This window comes from Ambystoma mexicanum, chromosome 2q, assembly GCF_040938575.1.
Source record: "Ambystoma mexicanum isolate Mex_15411 chromosome 2q, UKY_AmexF1_1, whole genome shotgun sequence".
NCBI lineage: Eukaryota > Metazoa > Chordata > Amphibia > Caudata > Ambystomatidae > Ambystoma > Ambystoma mexicanum.
In genome coordinates this window covers 691,056,632-691,076,835 of record NC_090924.1, presented here as the reverse complement: position 1 = coordinate 691,076,835, position 20,204 = coordinate 691,056,632, and the positions used below count along the sequence as shown (strand labels likewise).

General features: G+C 45.5%; 1 protein-coding gene across 1 annotated transcript in view; it reads right to left on the bottom strand.

Annotated features, from left to right (window-relative positions):
- C2QH16orf96 (chromosome 2q C16orf96 homolog) overlaps positions 1–20,204 on the bottom strand; it is a 576,891-nt gene that overhangs the window by 462,026 nt on the left and 94,661 nt on the right. The window contains exon 2 of the mRNA XM_069647906.1: positions 2,942–3,046. Within this exon, the coding sequence (XP_069504007.1) occupies positions 2,942–3,046 (105 nt within the window). The remainder of the gene's footprint in view (positions 1–2,941; positions 3,047–20,204) is intronic.

The window sequence follows — 20,204 nt, the reverse complement described above, 5'->3', positions numbered from 1 at the left end:
GTCCCTCTCCCAAGCAGCAACTGATACATGTCGTTCCAAAGTGTCAGGGTTCCGTTCAACTCTTCCTCATCACGTCTTGGTCCAGGTACACATAAAAGGAAACATCCCCATGCCTCCAGCAAATCTACCTTAATTTCTGAGAATTTGGGACTCAACCGCCAATTACAAAGCCCTCAGAAAACACGTTCATCCAGAAGTTTGCGTTCCTTCAGAGAACGCTATGGGTTGCCGTGGAAACGCTGGCTTCCACTGCATAGACGTTTGCCTCCTGGATTACGGCGGTGCGTTGTGCGTGCAGTCAGCTGTTCCTAATATAAACTAAGCCCACTCTGCACGGTGCTGCTTCTGAATTTGTTCTGAAAGCTTTGTTACGTCTTTAGTTACCTTGATTCCTGGTCTTGAACTCCTGGTCTGTATTTCAGCTACCCTTGCTTGGTCTCCTGATTCTGCTCAATGTTGCTTACCTAGTCGACCCGGAATGCTTACTGGATTGTCACGGTTCTCCCTCTTGCACTTCCTTTACCTGTTGCCGACTCGGAATGCTTACTGGACTGTAAATGCTTATCCCAGCTACGCTTCACCTGCCTGTTGCCGACTCGAAACGCCTACTGGATTGTCACAGTTCTTTCTGCTGCATGTCCTTTACCTGTTGCCGACTCCGAACGCTTACTGGACTGTAAACACTTATCCCTGCTACGCTTCTCCTGTCTGTTGCCGACTCGGAACGCTTACTGGATTGTCACGGTTCTTCCTGCTGCACGTCTCCTGCCTGTTGCTGACTCGGAACGTTTCCTGGACTGTCACGCTTATCCCTGCTACGCTTCTCCTACCTGTTGCCGACTCAGAATGTTTACTGGATTGTCACAGATTTGGAACATTTCATCAGTTCATCACATGTAGTCTGATTTTTTCCGCCTGGGACCTTCAAAGAACCTTCAAAGAACACTGGGGTCATTGGCGCAATGATGCAAGGATCAAATACTTTTGTTTAGGCGTCCTCGTGCTGGCGGGAATAGATGAACATTGTTACTTCCGGAACTAACACTCCTATTGCTGCAATATCCCTTCAGGAACACCCCAAGGTGCATAACATTCTTCTATAGGTAAGCAGACTGTACTGAATCAGTGTTTGTTCTTCCTTAATTTGTTTTCCCTCAGTAATTGCTACTTCTATTTTCTCAGGTTTACTTATCATACTGGTTCGGAATACAGTAGTCAAACCACTCATTCCTTGATTGTGAGTAACAACTTCTATTTACTGTTTAGTTTCATTGTTGCTCTGAATAATACATTAATCCTTGGTTTTTCTTTTGCAGCCAGCTGTGTGGGTACCAGGGTGTGGCAAATATTTTCTTGCAATACTCACCTCAATCTGTCCTTTTGTACACTTGAGGGATATATTGTCAGAAAGACTCAATTGCTTCACGACGTGTCAAGCCACCACTTCTGAGTTTAGCCCTTGGGCCTAACACAAAGATGTGTTCCACAGGAGCTGGCATCACAAGTGTTAACCTATCTGCACGTCATGTGTTTAAACTGTTGAACACAAGACTGCTCCAACCTCTCGTTCTATAGTGTTCTACTGGAATAGAGTGTCTGACTTGTCCCAATAGCAGTCATGAAGAGCAGGGTATGTAACTCTGCACTTACTGAATTCACTTATAACTCGGGGACTGTTGCTCTAACAGGTGCTAAAAAGGTATCCCCAGACCTGAATTTTGACAAATGTAGTACTATGGCACCTCAGTATGGCAATAGTCCTTAAAGGTCTTTGATATTGGATTCAATATTGTTAAATCAATGTGTTATATTCAAGAAGAGTCATTCATGATGAATCACTTAGTGATTTTATTACAATCGAAAAAACATTTTTATCCTGTGTGCCTAATTGTTGACACATGTTTCAACCGTGCTTCGGTCTTTCTCAAGGCTGGGCTTATTAGCCAATCAGGGTTAAAAAGCATGTGGAACACCACTAAGGCACTTTGTCCTGCTGTAACACAGGGACAGGATTTAAACAAAAGCTGCAGAAGACTAGGTATGGCAGGACACTAACTCTCATATTCGCGCACATGAGAAGTCACTCATACAAGATGATTGGATAATAAGGCCAGTGTCTGTCATCTTGGCTTACTATGCTGACAGCTGAAGGTCTTCTTCAGTGTCCTGAACTGGATCTGTAGTTCTGCCCAGCTATCTAGGGCACCAAAGCTGCTCTGCATGGCTCCTCCCCGGGCAATCTCCAGGTTCCTATTGGCTATGTGCATAAAGCTTGTGTATTCTGGCTATCTAGGCAAAGCTAACACTTCCAAGTTCTGTGCACAATGCTCCCTGTCCACATGCCTCCCACATGCAACACTGCAGCATGTGTGTCCACAGTGGTGATCTCCTTTTCCTTCACTGGCAGCATCTGTGTCTTCTGTAGTAACTTGATGTACTATCGGTGTGCCAACTGGGGTGATCAGCCTACTCCATTACAGCTCTGAGCAGTATTTAGGCTTTTCTGTAGCAGCAAGCATCACCACTACAACACTTTATGTTAGCTCAGAGAAAAGAGTCCAGGATGCCAGAGGCAGAAGTGAGGCACTTGTAATATTGTAGTTCTACGCTCCCGTATATGTGGGGGTTAAAATAATCGTAAACTGTTCTCTACTGTGAAAAGAGGGCCACCTTGTAAGAATGACTTATTGAAGTACCTATGCACTGCACCCTCTGATAGTCCTACATTTCTAGGAATTATGACTGGAAGTATGACTGGAATACTGCTGATTAAAATAATCCATGCTCCAGTAATAAAGGCGCTCAAATGCTAATATTACCAACATTTATTCAATAGACTAAGACAGCTGACAAAGTTATAACCATCAAACACATGTATCGGCCCACAGCACTGTACCGCTTCACATTTATACACCCCGAAGTACACAATACAGATACTTACCTTTCCAACTTTGCTATTCAGCGCGTCCAATTCGGTCCGGATGGTACCCGTGCTGTTCTTCAAGTTGTTGAAAGTGCTGAGCAATTCCTGAAAAGCAGTAATGGCCTGGAGGGGAAAAGAAGGCACCTTAGGGCACAGGCAATAAGATACACGTGTGGTCCCCACAAACACTGGTCCCCACAGTAATAGAACGTGGCAACAGCTATCTCAATATTGCATTTAGAGTAAATTACTTCCAGCATCAAGAGGCCCATCATGGAACTCCCCGCAAATACAGGATAAATTCCCTAAAGTCCAGGTAAATTAGGCAGACACATAAGGAGAGGCTGGACACAGGTAATTAGCCTCCTGAAACAATACATGCACACATTATTCCGTATTGCAGGCGCAAAGGTGTCACGACCACCCTCAGCATTGAGTACAGAAGCCCCTCTAGAGGAATGGAGATGGAGTGGTGGCCATGGAGCTGCATTCGTCTAGGTCCTGGATGTAAAGCTTGCTGCGAACATGAAGCACCTAGAGTTCTTTGGCCATTGGCTTCTGAATCGCGCCACAGACGTGTTCAGATGGTTGTAGGCCATCAAGAAAAACCGCACAGACCAACTGAATAAACATTTTTATGGGAGCATGTCACAAAGGCTGATCCTGTCGAAAGAAATCCATTAAAAGCAACATTTAAATACGTTTTTTTTTTAAATAAATTGTGATCTCTACTCTTCATTTTAAAAATATACAGTTGCCGGACCCTGCCCCAGCCCTACTCTCGTTTTCATATTTTCTTTCACCGTGAGGCAGGTCACTGCTACACTGGAGTGTCATGTCAATGCCCAGATTGTGACCCAACACTCCTACTATGTTAAGCACTACAGGGCCCTACTTCATACAGTTTCGTTATTATAAACTCAGCAAGTTTACGTCTGCTACTTTCTTGTTGTATTTCTTAGGTTTTGGAGACATCATTATGCTTTCAGGTAACGCACTTTTACTCTTTAATCAGAGAAGGAGTATTCTCAGAAGTGGACATTCATTTTCATATGGAGAATCCCAGGAAGAATTCAGCTGGAAGCGGTATTGACAAAGGAAACTAGACCGTGCACCCAAGATGAGCAGGAAAGGTGGCAAAGTTCAATGCCAAAGAAGTAGGTGGGTACTTAGGAGCCCCGAAAGGTGATCAGCAGATGTCTAACCAAGAAGACTTTAGGAGAAGCACACTCAAGGGCTATACATTATGAATGCACACATTTTACTTAGTGCCCACGGTCATTTAGTAAATGAACCCTACAGCATGAACTGAGATTTAAAGCGCATCAATCCCTGTTATCATGGACACAATCTTATAAAACAAAGCACATATCTGGAAGATGGACTCGCCATAGAACGAGCGTTTTATAAGATGCCTATAACTTTGGTGCTGTTTGATGAATATTCAGTAAACATCCCCAACACAAATATACGGGGGGGAAAGTTGCCTCATGTTGTGTTTTAGGAGGGGGAAAAGATGACGCAGGACCCACATCATATATTTTACCATTCGTTTTCCTTAGGCGAAAGTCTGCTCTCCCCTACAGCCTGATCCCAGGGGTGAATTTGCGTGCTCTATATTTATTACAGCCTGGTTGAGAGCGACTCTATGGTTATGCTTAAGCTGAACTCCACATAGGAAGTGAACCTTTTGAGATGCTTATAACTTTGATGAATCTTCACAATGTTTTCCAAAAAAAACAGAATGCAGCCAATATGGAATTTGTTTGTAAGGTTTTTTTGACTTCATCGAGCTGGGCAAAGTTATAGTGGAACAGACAATTTCCCATTTATTCACCACAGGCAAAACGTTTGTTCTCACTTGCATCCCAAGCTGAAGGGCCGATTTGCACCAAACTTTCACAAGGAATAGTCTGGTTCTGAAAACGGTGGCTTTGCAAATCTGTCCAGTAGTATTTTTCAAAAGCACCCAAAAGTAGCAATGGAAAAATAAGCTATATCTGGGTTTGCCATGTTCAGTCCGCTGAGCCACATATATCCACATGGGCACGCACAGGCGGCGGCTGCAGGGACATCCAGAGACATTTCTGGGAGGCACCATGGGCAGTGGCCTCTCATGGTAATAAATACATCTAGGCTATGGGATCTGGTACAGGGGTAAAGGCCAGACGCCATGCTCCACCCACAGTGGCATCCCAAGCTGCTGGACGGATTGACACTACATTATGATGAATTGGGATCTGGTTCCAACTGTGTGGTCTTGCAAATCTGGTGCAAATCTGTCCAGCAGTTTATTTTTAAAAAGTCTCCAAAAGTATCCAAAAACCAGTTAGCTATTTCTGTGTTTTCCAGTTCAGTCCCCTGTTCTCATTGCACTAGCCAGAGCTGCGCTGCCCTGGCGGCACTTACTCAGAGCATTGCTGGCCTGTTTTCCCCTCCCGTCTCCCTTGCATTTCCCCCCTCCATTTCCCCTTGCACTTTTCGTTCTTGCACTTCGATTTGAATGACACAGGCAGGGTCGGACTGGGACAAGAAATAGGCCCGGACACCAAAAATAAAGTGGCCCACCCCTCGCCTCAAAAAAGTGGCCCACTCCTCGCCTCAAAAAAAGTGGCCCTCAAAACATCATCCGTGAATCGTGTCAATTCACGACTTTACAGAAAATGCACGTATGGAGGGTTCATGTGTCTGTTACATTACAACACAACTCATAAAATAACATTACTTTGCATGCAGTTCTGTGACAGGGTCCACAGCTTCCAGGTGCAGGAGTGCCATGAACCAACCACCCCCACTGCGGTTTTGGGACCTGTTGCAAGTCAATGCTTATACAGGGCTCTGCAACCCCAGCAGGGAAGGAGGGTTAGGATGATGACGGTTGGATAGGAAGGGGGGTTAGTTCAACCGGAAGGAGGTTTAGGGAGAGGTTATGGATAGGTTGGGGATGTGAGGGTAAGGTTTTCATCACTGCGCATGCTTCTAGCTAGCTGTTACACTCATACAAACACACGTCCCTGCTTCTGACTCTACACACATATACAATATCACTATAGCACTATGCAAAGGCACAGCAACATAATAAACACGCATTAGGTAGTGCAGTACTTAGCTTAGGTTAGTTGTCACCAGAGTGCCCTTTGTTGTCTCCTGCGATTTCGTTGTGCTACATTGCTGATAAGTCCTAGGATTCATCACGGAAAAATCAAACTAGACAGGGGAAAAAGTATAAAATACAGGGACATCAAATGCCTCAATGACCGAACAGGAGTTTAGTCCCACAAGCTGCCATTCGTGGGAACAAATACTCCAAATATTAATGCAATAGACTATGTTTCAGCACTTGAAACTACTATGGTGGTGATGGTGCAGTACCAAAACATAGTAACATAACATAACATGCTTAACCTCGGTAAAAGAAGGACTTAAACGAAGCGTATAGCCTCCAGGTAACTTGCTAATGTCAATATTTAATTTGCAATGACTGAGGTATTGCTACCACCACCTGCAGACTGGTCAACTCCCTTTCCATGTGTGCAGGGAACACTAGGGCGATGAAGGGGCCACATGCCACATAGATAAATGTGCCTACAATGTTCAAACACATATCTGCGTGCGTCAGGTGTGGCCTTTCTGCAGGCCAGAGTGTAGGTCCCGCTGATCTCTGTCGGTCTCTGGGTTTTGTGGCAACACACGTTGACGCCTGTGCATCTGTGTGTTTGCACTGGGTCCTATTGCATGGGGTGTGAGAGTGCAAACGGAGCGCTGTGTGCGTTCTTGCCGCACGTGTATCTTCCGCATTATTCATGAACGAGACCAACAGTGGTGTTGAGCAAGTGAGAAGTTGTAAGCGGCTCACGGTTTGCAGGCTGCATGTTGCGAGGAAGGTGATAATGTGTGATGCAGGATCTAGGGCACTCACTTCTTTGTTTCTGCAGGTGACAGACACAGACTACAAGATGAACACATTCCAAGAACATGCCAATCTCGCACCGCGTCTTGCAACCTGCCCTAGCACCCCACAAAATCCAAAGGTACCAGGTGGGCATCTGTTCCTTGCCTTGCACACAGTACACACAACCAAACATGGGCATGCGTCTGGCCCTTCCAACAGTTAAAGGAACAAAGGTGCTTGCCAGTGTGATTCTTAGCTCATCACCAAGCATACAGGCGTGCAATTTCACCAAATCTGAGGCTTTAATTAACAGAAAGCACAAGGCTTCAAAAATCACTGTTTATTTAAGGTGGCTCAGAAGCCCTAAAAAAATTTAAACCAAGTGAACGCGAAACACCAGGGACAGTCTCTCCCCAACCTCAATTGGCATAGATCATAATCATTCCTTATTAAATCTTTGCCTGAACCCACGGGCTGAGGTACTCACTGCTCTCCCTTGCTCTGACAAAGCAGAAGTAAATGTGGCTTTGAACGCAAATCTATCGGCTTTGCCTGATTTGCAGAGATGTGTCTCCTTATCATTGGAAGACTAAGACTCCAGGAACACTGCAAATGAAACCAGGAAAGTACGGTTCCAGCCCAGGAAGCAAGGTCAACCATCGGACCGAGTTTGGACATCATTGCAGCTACTGTGGATGCAATATTCGCACTTTGTTCCACAGTAGCAATTGAACAACGCAAAATGAAAGCGGTACTGGGGCGGGTGGTGGACATTATCTTGCTGCAAAGTGAGGACATTTGTAGTGCAGAGCGAATTAATATTGATAAGGAAGACATTTTGGAGCAAAATGAAATGGAGGATTGAGGAACACCACCATAGTTTCACTATACTTGTTTCAAGGTAAACAGCATCCAGCCCCTGAAGATCAGGTACAATCAGAGGTGGAGATATTGATATTAAACGACAGAGCCAACACTACAGAAATAGAAAAACCTATCGAGCAAAAACATAAACTGAGAGTGCAAGACAGGAAAAAGTGCCGAATTCAGCGCTAGCAGCTCAATTATGTGGAAAAATCCAAAGCCCATATATGGAGGAAAAATGGAGAAGCATTGGCAATGTCAAATCAGGTAGCCATTTTGTTTGTTGAAAAAGATGATTGCTATATTCTAACACAACAAAACCGGCCTGTCCTGTATCAGTTGCCTACAACATTACAGCCTATACCACCCTGGACAGTTGGTTGCAGGGCCAAGGTACAGGCCCTAGGCCCCAAACTTTGGGGACAGGACAAGTCTGGAGACGGACCAAAAATGCAGCTGTTCCTTTGAGACCGGTGGTATTAAGTACTGAGGCAAATGAGGAAAATGTACAAATTGGGGCAATTGAAAAAAATGAATTGGAATTGTGAAAACACCACTGGCACCAGGAGAAACACATAAATGAACCCACAGGGGCATGGTACAACAATTTACTGGAAATCCTAATTGTGCCCAGAATTTAGCTCACCCCATGACGTTGACACACAGCATTCGCTTTAGTGAGAAGAAGTGAGAAGAAAACGTCTAGTGGCAGTCCATTCATAAACTGAAAGCAACTATTGCACCTGCTTTATCTTGCCCCAGAACTGTGTGGACTTGCCCGAAGTAGTAGCAACTGGGTAATTGCAACTTGTGTGCCACTGGTCGTGGTGGAATGCATTTGCATATATGCTAATATGAAAGAAAATCTGGGCTTTGAAATACAACATAAGGAGCCGATCCACATAGCTGGTCTGGCATTTGAAGTTCCGCACACTGCAAGGGGAGTTGACTGCAGCCAAGCCTGGTACACACAAAACCTATATGTACGAAGCCGGCCACCCTCTCATGCTTCTCATAATACCGAAACTAAACAAAATGAATACTGCAACAATGGTACATAGTGGGTGACAATCATCATTGTGATTGGATATATAATGTTTATTTTTCACGCCTCTCACAGCCTCTGCCTCTATAAATCAAAACGATGGCAACTGCGCATTACTCCCCTTGCCATGATGTTAACTTTGCAACTCGTTTTAGGATAAATGAAGCGCAGCCAGGCGCAGTGCAGCCTCTGTGTCTTTTATATCAGCTCATTTTAAAACACAAGTCACAACAGTACAGCTGGCAATAGACTGACACCCAGTAGGTAATCACCAGGAGTGCTGCTTAGCCTGCAAGTCTAACCACCAGTCCACCACCACCACTACCAGTAGCCCCCGCATGAGGGGGGTCCTAAATTCCCAATACCCCATAGTACATTTTGGCCATTTCCAATCCTCCTTACCTGATTGTGCAGCACAGATCGAATTGTGACGTTGGCAGCCTGTGCACTGGCCTAGCCCTCTGGCACTGACAGCCTGCCCCTGGGCACTGGCGGCCGGCCTGCTTCATCCTCCAACTCGCCTCCTACCCGGCTGCTGTCCTCGTGTGGTCTCAGTCAGTGGGTGTTTGGGAAGGGCACTACTAGTGGGCACTAGACATGGGCTGGCTGGCGGCCTCGGCTCCGACGAGTTGTGTTGGGTGGTGGTCCACCAGTGCGGCTGCAGACGTGCTCAGGCTCAGTCAGGACTCAGGAGGATCTCTCATTCTCTGGACTAAACGGTCGTCAATGTGCCTACTATGCTGTGGCGGCCGAAATCATTGCCCGCCCAGGGTCAGAGAGGCCCAGCAAATATCCTCAGGAATCATCAAGTCACGTCGTGTGACGATTTCTTTGGACGACCTGGCGGCACAGAGTCTATGTCGGGCGGGTGGCGGATATGGCCCTGCACTGCAGCCGAATTTTCATTGGCCCCGACCCCCCCGCCTTGTTCCACAGCGGCCGCCACCAGCCCCAGGCACAACTTGCTGTTTCAACTTTGCAAGAAGTGCAACAAATTTGTTGTTACTTCCTGCGAAAATGAAGTGAAGCAATTTGTGTGTGACTTGAAATGTTAATATAGTATGTATCCCTGCCTCAGGCCTGGCTGCCTGCCATTATGCTGTGCCGAAGTGCCGGGAGGCGGGGCGGGCCCAAGCCCCAGGCCCAGCCAGCTCCCAGCCCAGCCCCAGGGTCAGGAGGACTCGGAGACCGTGGTGTTATTTCTTTTAGTTTGCAAATTGCAAATTGCAATGAATGAATTTACAACAACTCAGCCGGCCCCCACGGCCGCCGCCTGATCAAGCAGCCGAGCACACTGCATGGCGCGGCACCGCGCTGGCGGCCACTGGCAGTGGGTGGCCACCGAACTTGATGATGCATCTGCATGCATCATAAATTATGATGCATGCATGATGCAATCATCAAAGCAAGGCAACACAACATCTCACTCAGATCTGTAGTGTTACCTTCCTTTGATGTATTATTCACGCTGCTGCCTCTGTAGTGTGCCACACCGCCTTTTGTTGCCCAGCACAGCCGCCCCTGATGAGTCTTGACACAGGACCGCCCGCAGCAGCGCCGCGGGGCCGCACGCGGCCGCACACATAGACATAGTCTCATGTCAGACTCGGAGACAGACTGACTTAGTACTAGTACAATTGTGCTAATACAAAAAAAATTATTTAAAAAAAAAACGGCCCTGGGGTAGCTGCTGAAAAACCGGCCCCAGGGGTCCCAAAATTCGTTCGGCCACGGGCCGAACGACCGAAAGGGCCAGTCCGAGCCTGGACACAGGGCCATTTGTCGTGTCCTCCCTCTGTCATCCTTCCATTGTTTTGTCGCACCTAGAAACACTTGTGTACAGATGCGTTATAAATGACTTATCATATCAATCAAACGCACTTTGATAGCTCGACAAATCAAAAGTAGGCAGAGACAGATACAATTTTGAGCATGCAACTGTCAAACCAGAATTTTCCAAACAATTATATCTCGCAGCTCAGGTCTTTCGATCTTCACTGCGGGTTTGTCTTGCCATTGAGGTAAGATCTGAAACTCGATCGGTAATCCTTGGGCCAGGCAGCACGAGCCACCAGCTCTCTATAAGTGTCCTCTTGCTCATTACACCAAGTAAGGTCAACATTAGGAGTATGTTGCGCCCACCATGTCATGACATGGTGGGCGCAACATACTCCTAATGTTGACCTTACTTGGTGTAATGAGGTCAACGCTTTTCTATCAGCAGTGCAATACAGAAGGGGAAAGACTGCATGCAAATCTCCACAGTTCCAAAGAGGAAACAGTTTTCAGCTGAATATGGCATGGACGTATGGCACTGAAAAGCAACAAGGAAAAAATTAAGGCAGGATCAAAGCAGGGCAAGAAGGAAGGAACAGGAGACAGAGCGAAGAATCAAAGGCAACAGGAATGAGAAGGAAACACTAGTGCCAAGGCAACTCACAGAGCAGTTGCGACGTGGCGATCTGCTGGCGACATCCCAGGATTTCCGGAATAGAGGACGTCACTCTATGAGCGGAACCAAATCAGGACCACGTGCAAATCAGGCTTGGTCCCACCCCAAAAGGGGTAGTACAGCCCAAACTGCTAGGTCTTATCCTTTACGCACGAGACCACAAGCATCCCCAGACATGTTTCGGCCTTGTGGGGCGTCATCAGTGAGGAGTTGCTTGGATCTCTAGGCTCAGCAGGCTCGGGACCTACGTCTGGGCATACCCATCCCACTTGGGGGGACTAAAGCAAAACCAAAAGTTGATGGCTGGATGGTTTTGACCAAATCATAACCCTGGGCAACCCTCCAGACCATAGTTTGCGTGCCAAGCCATTGCAGAAGTAGAAAGACCATACGCAAATCAGGCTTGGTCCTACCGCATGGTAAAATACTGGTAAGTCCATTGCTGTCGACAATTTCCCTCACTGCTAAGTTTGGGAATCGAAAGAAACACCTACAGCACTTATTGGAGGATTTTCCTCCCACTTCCCTACAAAAAATGAAGGATTCACTGCTGTCGGAATTACCCCGAGCAGTAAATCCTCCAAATCCCCAAATGGAGTCAAAGATTGGAGATCAGCACTGCCATCTCCACCATTCGTAACCAGACAGAAACAGTAAACAAGTTTGACAGTATTTCTGTAGGAGAATTCCACCAGACCTGTAATGAGACCCCAAGTTCCCTCTCCCCTTCCCCCTACAGCAGCCTAAAAAGGAAAACAATTCCTTTCAGCGAAAATGTTGTGTCCCCCAGTTATGACGTCATAGCAACTGATTATGACTTGATAATCCTCGGCTATGATATCACAGCAGTAGGATCCAGCGTTTGGAAATGGAAATAGCTGCTAATGGTTTCTGAATGAAGTCAGGCACAATAGGTCCCTTCGGCTTCCCTGCTGGCTGTATAGGCATAGGTGCTCCTTTTTAGAGTACCGGCTCCGCTGTAGCAACCTACACAAGCAACTGTTTTGGCAACTCTGCGTGCAGCGACTACATTTCCCGTGACATGGGCGAGAAGGGCGACAGGCCACAACATGTTTCACTAGATGATGTCGCTCATGAGTCATCGATTCCCTCATTAACGCCCGGAGCTGAGCATTGGCCGCCGCCCTTTCCATCGCATACCTAAATGCTATCTCAGCGCAGCAGCGACCCTCCTGAATGAAACGTCACTCACCCAATTTCTTTAAATGATGACAATAATGAGCACTGTGTAATTCCCCAGACAGTGCAGAATCTGTTAATTCCCGTCCTTGAATACATGTATTCATGTACAAACCTTGCAAAGGTGTGCTACTACAAAAGCCGTGCACTGCCGTGTTGTTGCTTATGCTTTGCAAAAATATATTGTTGCATGCGCCCCGCATGGGTGTTTCATGACATGAGTGCACGTGTATATTTTTTCAGCCCATGAAATAGTGAATTATTGCATGGGACGTCCACATGAGTCGTTGACTTTGCAGCAGTGTGAGGGCCCTGCACTATTATTTTATTATTCTACATATGGTTTTCAAAGCGCACATGCTGTCTAACTACTGCTTCTAGGTGTTTTTGTTGTTGCAGGGTTACTGTTGCCGAGTTGGATATAAAGCCGTTGGTTTTGTTGAGAGGTTGTCATGGGTTAGTAACATGACTAGGTCAGATAGTCGGAAGCCTGGCCTCTTAGTCCAGCTCTACTGAGTAGCTATTCATATAATTATCGCAAGAGTCAGAGGCAGAGCCTGCAGGGACCTCTGCACTTTAGTTAACAATTCAATTGGTGAAGTTCCTCTGTCTTGTGTTAAATGGAATAGATATGCTTAGATTACAGAGCTTTCTAAGAAACTTTGTTTATCCGGCACCTTTTATGAGATAAGCACTTAGAGGTCATTATTGGCCTCCTTTCTAGAAATCACAATGATTACAATGCAGCCAATCATTACAGGTGCTGATGGCATTCCAAAGAAGAAGCAGAAGTGACAACAAGAGAAACCTTGTCTTTGCATTCAAGAAAAAGCAATGGCAGCTGGGGAGCAGGTGTAAGTGGATCTAGGTCACCTGGCCCAGGCCCCGCCCACCTGGTTGCCGCTCCTTTTCACCACTTAGTAAGCCCCGCCCACCCAGTGCCTTCCTGCTTGCCACTCCTTTTCACCACTTAGCAAGCCCCGCCCACCTGGTGCCTTCCTGCTTGCCGCTCCTTTTGACCACTTAGCAAGCCCCGCCCACCTGGTGCCTTCCTGCTTGCCGCTCTTTTCCCTACTTATGGAGCCCTCCAGCCTCTTTTCCTTTGCAGCTGGGGAGCAGCTGTAAGTGGATCTAGGTCACCTGGCCTAAGCCCCGCCCACCTGGTGCCTTCCTGGTTGCCGTTCCTTTTCACCACTTAGCAAGCCCCGCCCACCTTGTGCCTTCCTGCTTGCCACTCCTTTTCATCACTTAGCAAGCCCCGCCCACCTCGTGCCTTCCTGCTTGCAGCTCCTTTTCACCACTTAGCAAGCCCCGCCCACCTGGTGCCTTCCTGCTTGCTGCTCTTTTGCCTACTTAAGGAGCCCTCCAGCCTCTTTTCCATTGCATCTGGGGAGCAGGTGTAAGTGGATCTAGGTCACCTGGCCTAAGCCCCGCCCACCTGGTGCCTTCCTGCTTGCTGCTCCTTTTTATCACTTAGCAAGCCCTGCCCACCTGGTGTCTTCCTGCTTGCCGCTCTTTTCCCTACTTAAGGAGCCCTCCAGCCTCTTTTACTTTGCAGCTGGGGAGCAGCTGTAAGTGGATCTAGGTCACCTGGCCTAAGCCCCGCCCACCTGGTGCCTTCCTGGTTGCCACTCCTTTTCACCACTTAGCAAGCCCCGCCCACCTGGTGCCTTCCTGCTTGCCACTCCTTTTCACCACTTAGCAAGCCCCGCCCACCTAGTGCCTTCCTGCTTGCCGCTCCTTTTCACCACTTAGCAAGCCCCGCCCACCTGGTGCCTTCCTGCTTGCCACTCTTTTCCCTACTTAAGGAGCCCTCCAGCCTCTTTTCCTTTGCAGCTGGGGAGCAGCTGTAAGTGGATTTAGGTCACCTGGTCTAAGCCCCGCCCACCTGGTGCCTTCCTGCTTGCCGCTCCTTTTCACCACTTAGCAAGCCCCGCCCACCTGGTGCCTTCCTGCTTGCCTCTCCTTTTCACCACTTAGCAAGCACTGGCCACCTGGTTCCTTCCTGCTTGCCGCTCCTTTTCACCACTTAGCAAGCCCCACCCACCTGGTGCCTTCCTGCTTGCCGCTCTTTTCCCTACTTAAGGAGCCCTCCAGCCTCTTTTCCTTTGCATCTGTGGAGCAGGTGTAAGTGGATCTAGGTCACCTGGCCTAAGCCCCGCCCACCTGGTGCCTTCCTGGTTGCCGCTCCTTTTCGCCACTTAGCAAGCCCCGCCCACCTGGTGCCTTACTGCTTGCCACTCCTTTTCACCACTTAGCAAGCCCCGCCCACCTGGTGCCTTCCTGCTTGCCACTCCCTTTCACCACTTAGCAAGCCCCGCCCACCTGGTGCCTTCCTGCTTGCCGCTCTTTTCCCTACTTAAGGAGCCCTCCTGCCTCTTCCTTTGCAGCTGGGGAGCAGCAGTAAGTGGATCTAGGTCACCTGGCCTAAGCCCCGCCTACCTTCTTAGCCCTGCCTCTTCCTTCCTGCTCTTAATTCTTAGATGAAGGAGGTCTCTCGCCCGGGCGTCCAAAGTGAAGGGCAGTCAAAGAAAAGGGCTACTGCTGTTTGGACCTGTTCGGACCAGGAGGATCCAGGGTCCAACCCTCTGCTAAGACAGCAGGTAAGCTTGCACCAACATGTGTTTAGACCCTCTGTCCCAACAGGCCATCCGCGCCCTCTCTGGTCCCCCCGTGTTGTTCCCTGTGCACCCCGCCCTTCCTGCACACAGGAGTCTGTCCTGATACATTCTGGTTTCACCATCACCGTCTTGTGGCCAATGCTGGATTTTACTTTTATGGACTTCATTGATTCACGGTGCGTCACCCTTTCTCAACTTTCATGCTGGACTTCCTTTGCATCTTGTACTCATGGTGGCCCTGAATCATGTTGTTCTATCTTCATCTTGTATCCTGGCTTGCAACATTATGTGTTACTACTGACTTCTGCAATTGTATTCGCTCTCCTCTCTTGCTTCTCCACTATTTTTTATTGCTTACTCTCTGTTCTCTCCTCCCCTCCGCTCTCCCTTTTCCCATCTCCTCCCCTCCTCCCCTTACTTTCTTCTATGCACTTACTCTATGATAGCAACCTCGTCTGTCGCTCCCCTATCCCCTAACTTTTGCCTCCAGCACTATCTGAAACGTTGTCAGGCCTAGTACGATAGTCACTTGTTTTGTTCCTCCCCTCTCTTTCTGCACCCCTCTCCCTCACCTTTTGTTTTCCTCCGGCTCTACCAGAAATGTCGTCAGGCCTAGTACGGTAGTCGTTTGTCTATTTCCATTTCCTTCCCACTCTCCCCCTCCCTTCCTTATCTATGTCTTAGCACTTGCACTATCTGAAATGTCGTCAGGCCGAGTACGATAGTTAATTTCACATCCTTACTGTTCATGGCCTGTAAGAATGTCGTTGTATTTTCCCTTGTTCCCTTCCTTGCCTTGAAGCGCTTTGAAATACATTGTGTATATGCGCTATATAAATAAACTATCATATCATATCATATCATATCACAGCTAGATTTAGACACTCCTTCTCTGGGAGGATCTTTTCTGACTACACCTTCAGTGGGACAGGCAACATCCAGTTTATTGCACCAAAGTGACCAATCACTTCTGTTTAGCGAAACCATTCACTTTTAATACACCTAATAATAATAAAGCAGTTCCACTTGAACTAAGTTCATGATTAAAATCCATGCCTTATAAAGACAACTTTGTTGTTTAAATATTACCAAACTAAACCTTTATCTTAGACAGAAAGTCTAGAAATATCTCCTGGCAAGACCTCTGAAATCTGCTGGTTCCAAAACCTAGTGATTGCAACGTTGAAGAGCAAGAAACTGGGAGGCAGAAGGAAGGATGCTGCACGATTCCTCCTCTGGAGCAGCTTGCCAGATTCATCTAAGAAATGGAGGACCACTTCCATAGAAGACTGAAGACCTCCCTCTCCAGGAAATACTTTGGACTTGATTGGGGACATTCTCATAATTACGTAGCATGTACAAAACCTTCAGTCAAAGTTCTTTTGCTACATTTAGCATTTTTTCAAATGTCTTGACCCCCCCTCCCATTGCTTTTTGCACATGCAGTGAACCAGCTCTTCTCCCTCCTTCTCTGCCTTTGCAAATAACCAATCTAAATGTTTCCCAGAGACTGTGAAAGATTGGATTTCCCTTCTCTCTCCCTTTACTCTGCCAGTGCTATGATAAGTGCCTTGTAAAAGGGCAATATAATAATATATGTGTGCATTTATTTTATTTAGCATAATTTAACGTACATTCTACGACTTTTTATAAATGTATATATACATCTGTTGAAGTATGTGTATAAAACAATAATGATCCATACGTGCCACAATATAGCATAAATCACCCGACATACATTCATTTAAAAAAAGTCTAGAAGCAGCAACAAAGGTAAATTATAATACATTATAGTCTTTTCATAAGAGTCTCAATATTGTACCTTAGACTTGTCATATGACATATTAAGTTCCGATCATTTCCCTTCAAATATTTGCTCTACAATTTGTTACTATCTGTTATCACTCATATTTCGTAAATAAAACCACATTTTCTTTTCTAAAATCCTGTATCGCTGTTACCACAATGTGCTAATTGCCTTTGGTGAACAACCACTTGGGATACTGAATTTATGGATCTCGGGTTCTCCTAAAGCTACAACTTGCAGACAGGGCATTTTCCAATGATAATGACCCCCTGCTCCTGTCTGTAAGGCTGCATTAGTCAATGTTTACCTCTGTCCTGATTGAAGAGGTGTGCAGTTTACACAGACTTTGAATATAGAAAGAGATATATGCAAATGGAAACAAATATGCGGGCCCATTTTAATGCTAATTACTTGGGCGCCAATCTTGGTGAAGGAATTACAACTATTATTTGGAAAGACTGCATTCCTTATTATTACTCCATTGAATTCCGAGTTTCGATATTGAAACTTCTCTTCCAGCTGCTTTTGTGTGGAAGAAAGTTTTCTCCAAGCAAAGGTTTTCTCCAAACAAAAGCATTACTGCATGTGATACTATCACTTGTCTCCAATTAAGTTCTGTGAGCTCTAAAATGCAGAATAGCATAAGGGTCCGCATGATTCTAAGCATGCAAATCATTCTCATTACTGCATCCTTATCACAATGTTGATGGTGCTGCTTTGATTGCAGCTGCAAAGTGAAGTGTCTCCGGTTTTTAACTTTGCAGTTTTTACTTTGTTACAAGACTGGGCTTTGTCTGAGTCAGTGCCTGATCTTCTACAAATTAATAGCATTTAAGACAGCACCTGCACGGACATAGCAGGGCAAACATCCATCAAAATTAGGTACAACAGTGTATCAGGACAAGAACTAGAAGAAGTCCCTCTTCTCCATGACAACGAAAGGGGGCGTTTATATCACAAGGCCGTAGCAGTCCGGCAGTGAACATTCCCATTGTGTTCTCATGCCAAAGTGGCTTGACGTTGTGATCGAATCCTATCTGGGTGCCGGTAGTGGTTTACCCATATTAACACATTAAAATGTTAGGTCACACAGACCAATGAGCAGTCAGAACAGTAACTTCCTCTTTCTGTTTTCCCTTATTCATATCTTGCACAGATACTTGAACATTGACATTTAAAAACTAAAACCATCAAGAAAGTAAGACACTTGCCTTTGCTTCTCAACAAAATCACATACATGTACAACACAAGAATCATACAATGTTTTTTTATGCATTTACAGAAAATAGTTCAAATTAGAGGCTGGTAATATTTTAGGTTTTAATCAAGAAACTTCCTCCAATGCACAAGATAGCAAACAAGCTCCTGCTAAATTAATGTGGTACCAGGTGAATCAAGCATTCTCTAATGTAATTTAACACTATCTCATTACCTTTTGATTCTGTTCTATTTCAATTATTTTTGCATATGCGATTTGTGTGTGTATATTTTTTGCAGGCCAATAAGTATGTTCAAGCACTTACCTAGTCGTAAATAGAAAAATCAAGAATCAATGAAAGTGAGACCGGTAATTTACTGGTTATATTCAATTACACATTTATAACATTAATGAATATATCAAGTGCATCTTCAGCATTACTGACGAAGCCCCTCATGTAATCCATTTAATAGGGGGTGAGAACTTTCAAACTGAAGGAAGACAAGAAATCAATTAACAGCATGACAAATCATTAATCCCAGTTACCACTGTGACTCCCCTGAAGAAAGTTACAAGTGTGTGGGAACTGAAACATGTCGGGCTGTTTTGGTTGCCCAGAGATATCCAGTGGGACACCATTTTAGTGTTGTGGCAACTTGTGATGTATTAATAGGTTGTTGGTGTTGTGGAATTTGTAAAAGGACAAAGACATGTTATTGTCGCTTGTGTATTGTATCTTGTGTCATTTTTAAGTTATGTCTTTAATCACATCATATTTATGTTATCAACTACGTGTATACATGTCATCTTGGGATGGAAGATGTTATTGAATCATCCCAGTTTCTTTTATTTTTACATATCGCATGCAAACTGTCCCCCAATACTTTTATGGAATACATTTTGGCAAATATTTTAACAAATTAAACAGGGAAATTGAGTCACCAGAAGATGCACTACATGAAAGGGTTTCTTTGTTTTGTTAAATATCCATCCACTGCAAGTCTCAGATTCGGGGAACATTTCCAGTAAAACAACTGAAATGCCCTGAGTCGGGCAGCTTCTCTGATCCCTCTCTCTCTGCAGCACAGATCTCATTTCACCAGAAACCCTTAGTTCAGACAGGGCAATTGTAAGGGATTTTAGGGCACTGGCATAGCTAGATTTCCCCCCACAAAACAACGAAATGAAGGGATCCAAGAATGTTTGCATCCCCTCCCACTACTTTATGACAGTCACATCTAATAGCTTGATAGGCTGCTGCGGCTACAGTCAAAATTAGCATGGGCACTCCCTTGAAGTCAGCTGACCTCCTCCTCACTGCTGCATTCATATTTATTCTATTATAAAAATGAGAGCCAGGCAACCCAGATAAGGCAAGGTGTAGCCCAACAATTTAAGTAATTTGTCCATATATTTCTAGTGAAAAAACATTAGTTAAGAGAGAGTTAAGGTGATTAGATGTATCACAACAAAACCCTTGACATTCAGCTGGTATAGGAAGTGATGACCATCTTAGCTTGATGCCGCCCCACCCCCCGTTGATATCCTCATGATGTCATTTTAAATGCCATGGTGAATCCCTTTGGTGATATCATGTATGTGCGCATGGGCTTTGCAATGGGGGATGGACGGGGGCATCGAGTTAAGATGGTCAGCACTTCCTACATCAGCTGAATTTCAAGGTTTTTTTTGCCATAAATCTGAACAGCTTAGCTAAAGTTTTTTCACTGAATATATATACATATATGATGGACTTTTTTTGCTAAAATATTTTCAGACTATCCATTTTTTCTGTGCAATTAATTGAAAATAAATACAAAAACATCTGTTTAGGAAGACACTCAATGTGTATATATTATAGAGCTATGATCATCACCCTACAGGTAAGATCAAACCAATGTGCACTGCTTTTCCCCAAAATTCGATTGCTAATAACTATTGACTTGCTGCACGGATCTGCCTGAAATTTTCCATATACATTTTCTGGTGCAGGCCCTCTCCAAACAGGAAATGTGATGCATAAGGGGAGCCACTAGCTAAAAAAAAACGTTATATATCTCGCATGGTGCATTGCAGCCCATGAGGCTTTTCAGAAATAAAAAGCATATTTTTTCATCATTACAGGTCATTCTCAAGGTAATTTCATGACAAAGTCATGGTCATTTCACAGTAATTTTAAGTGACAACAAAGAGCTTATGTTC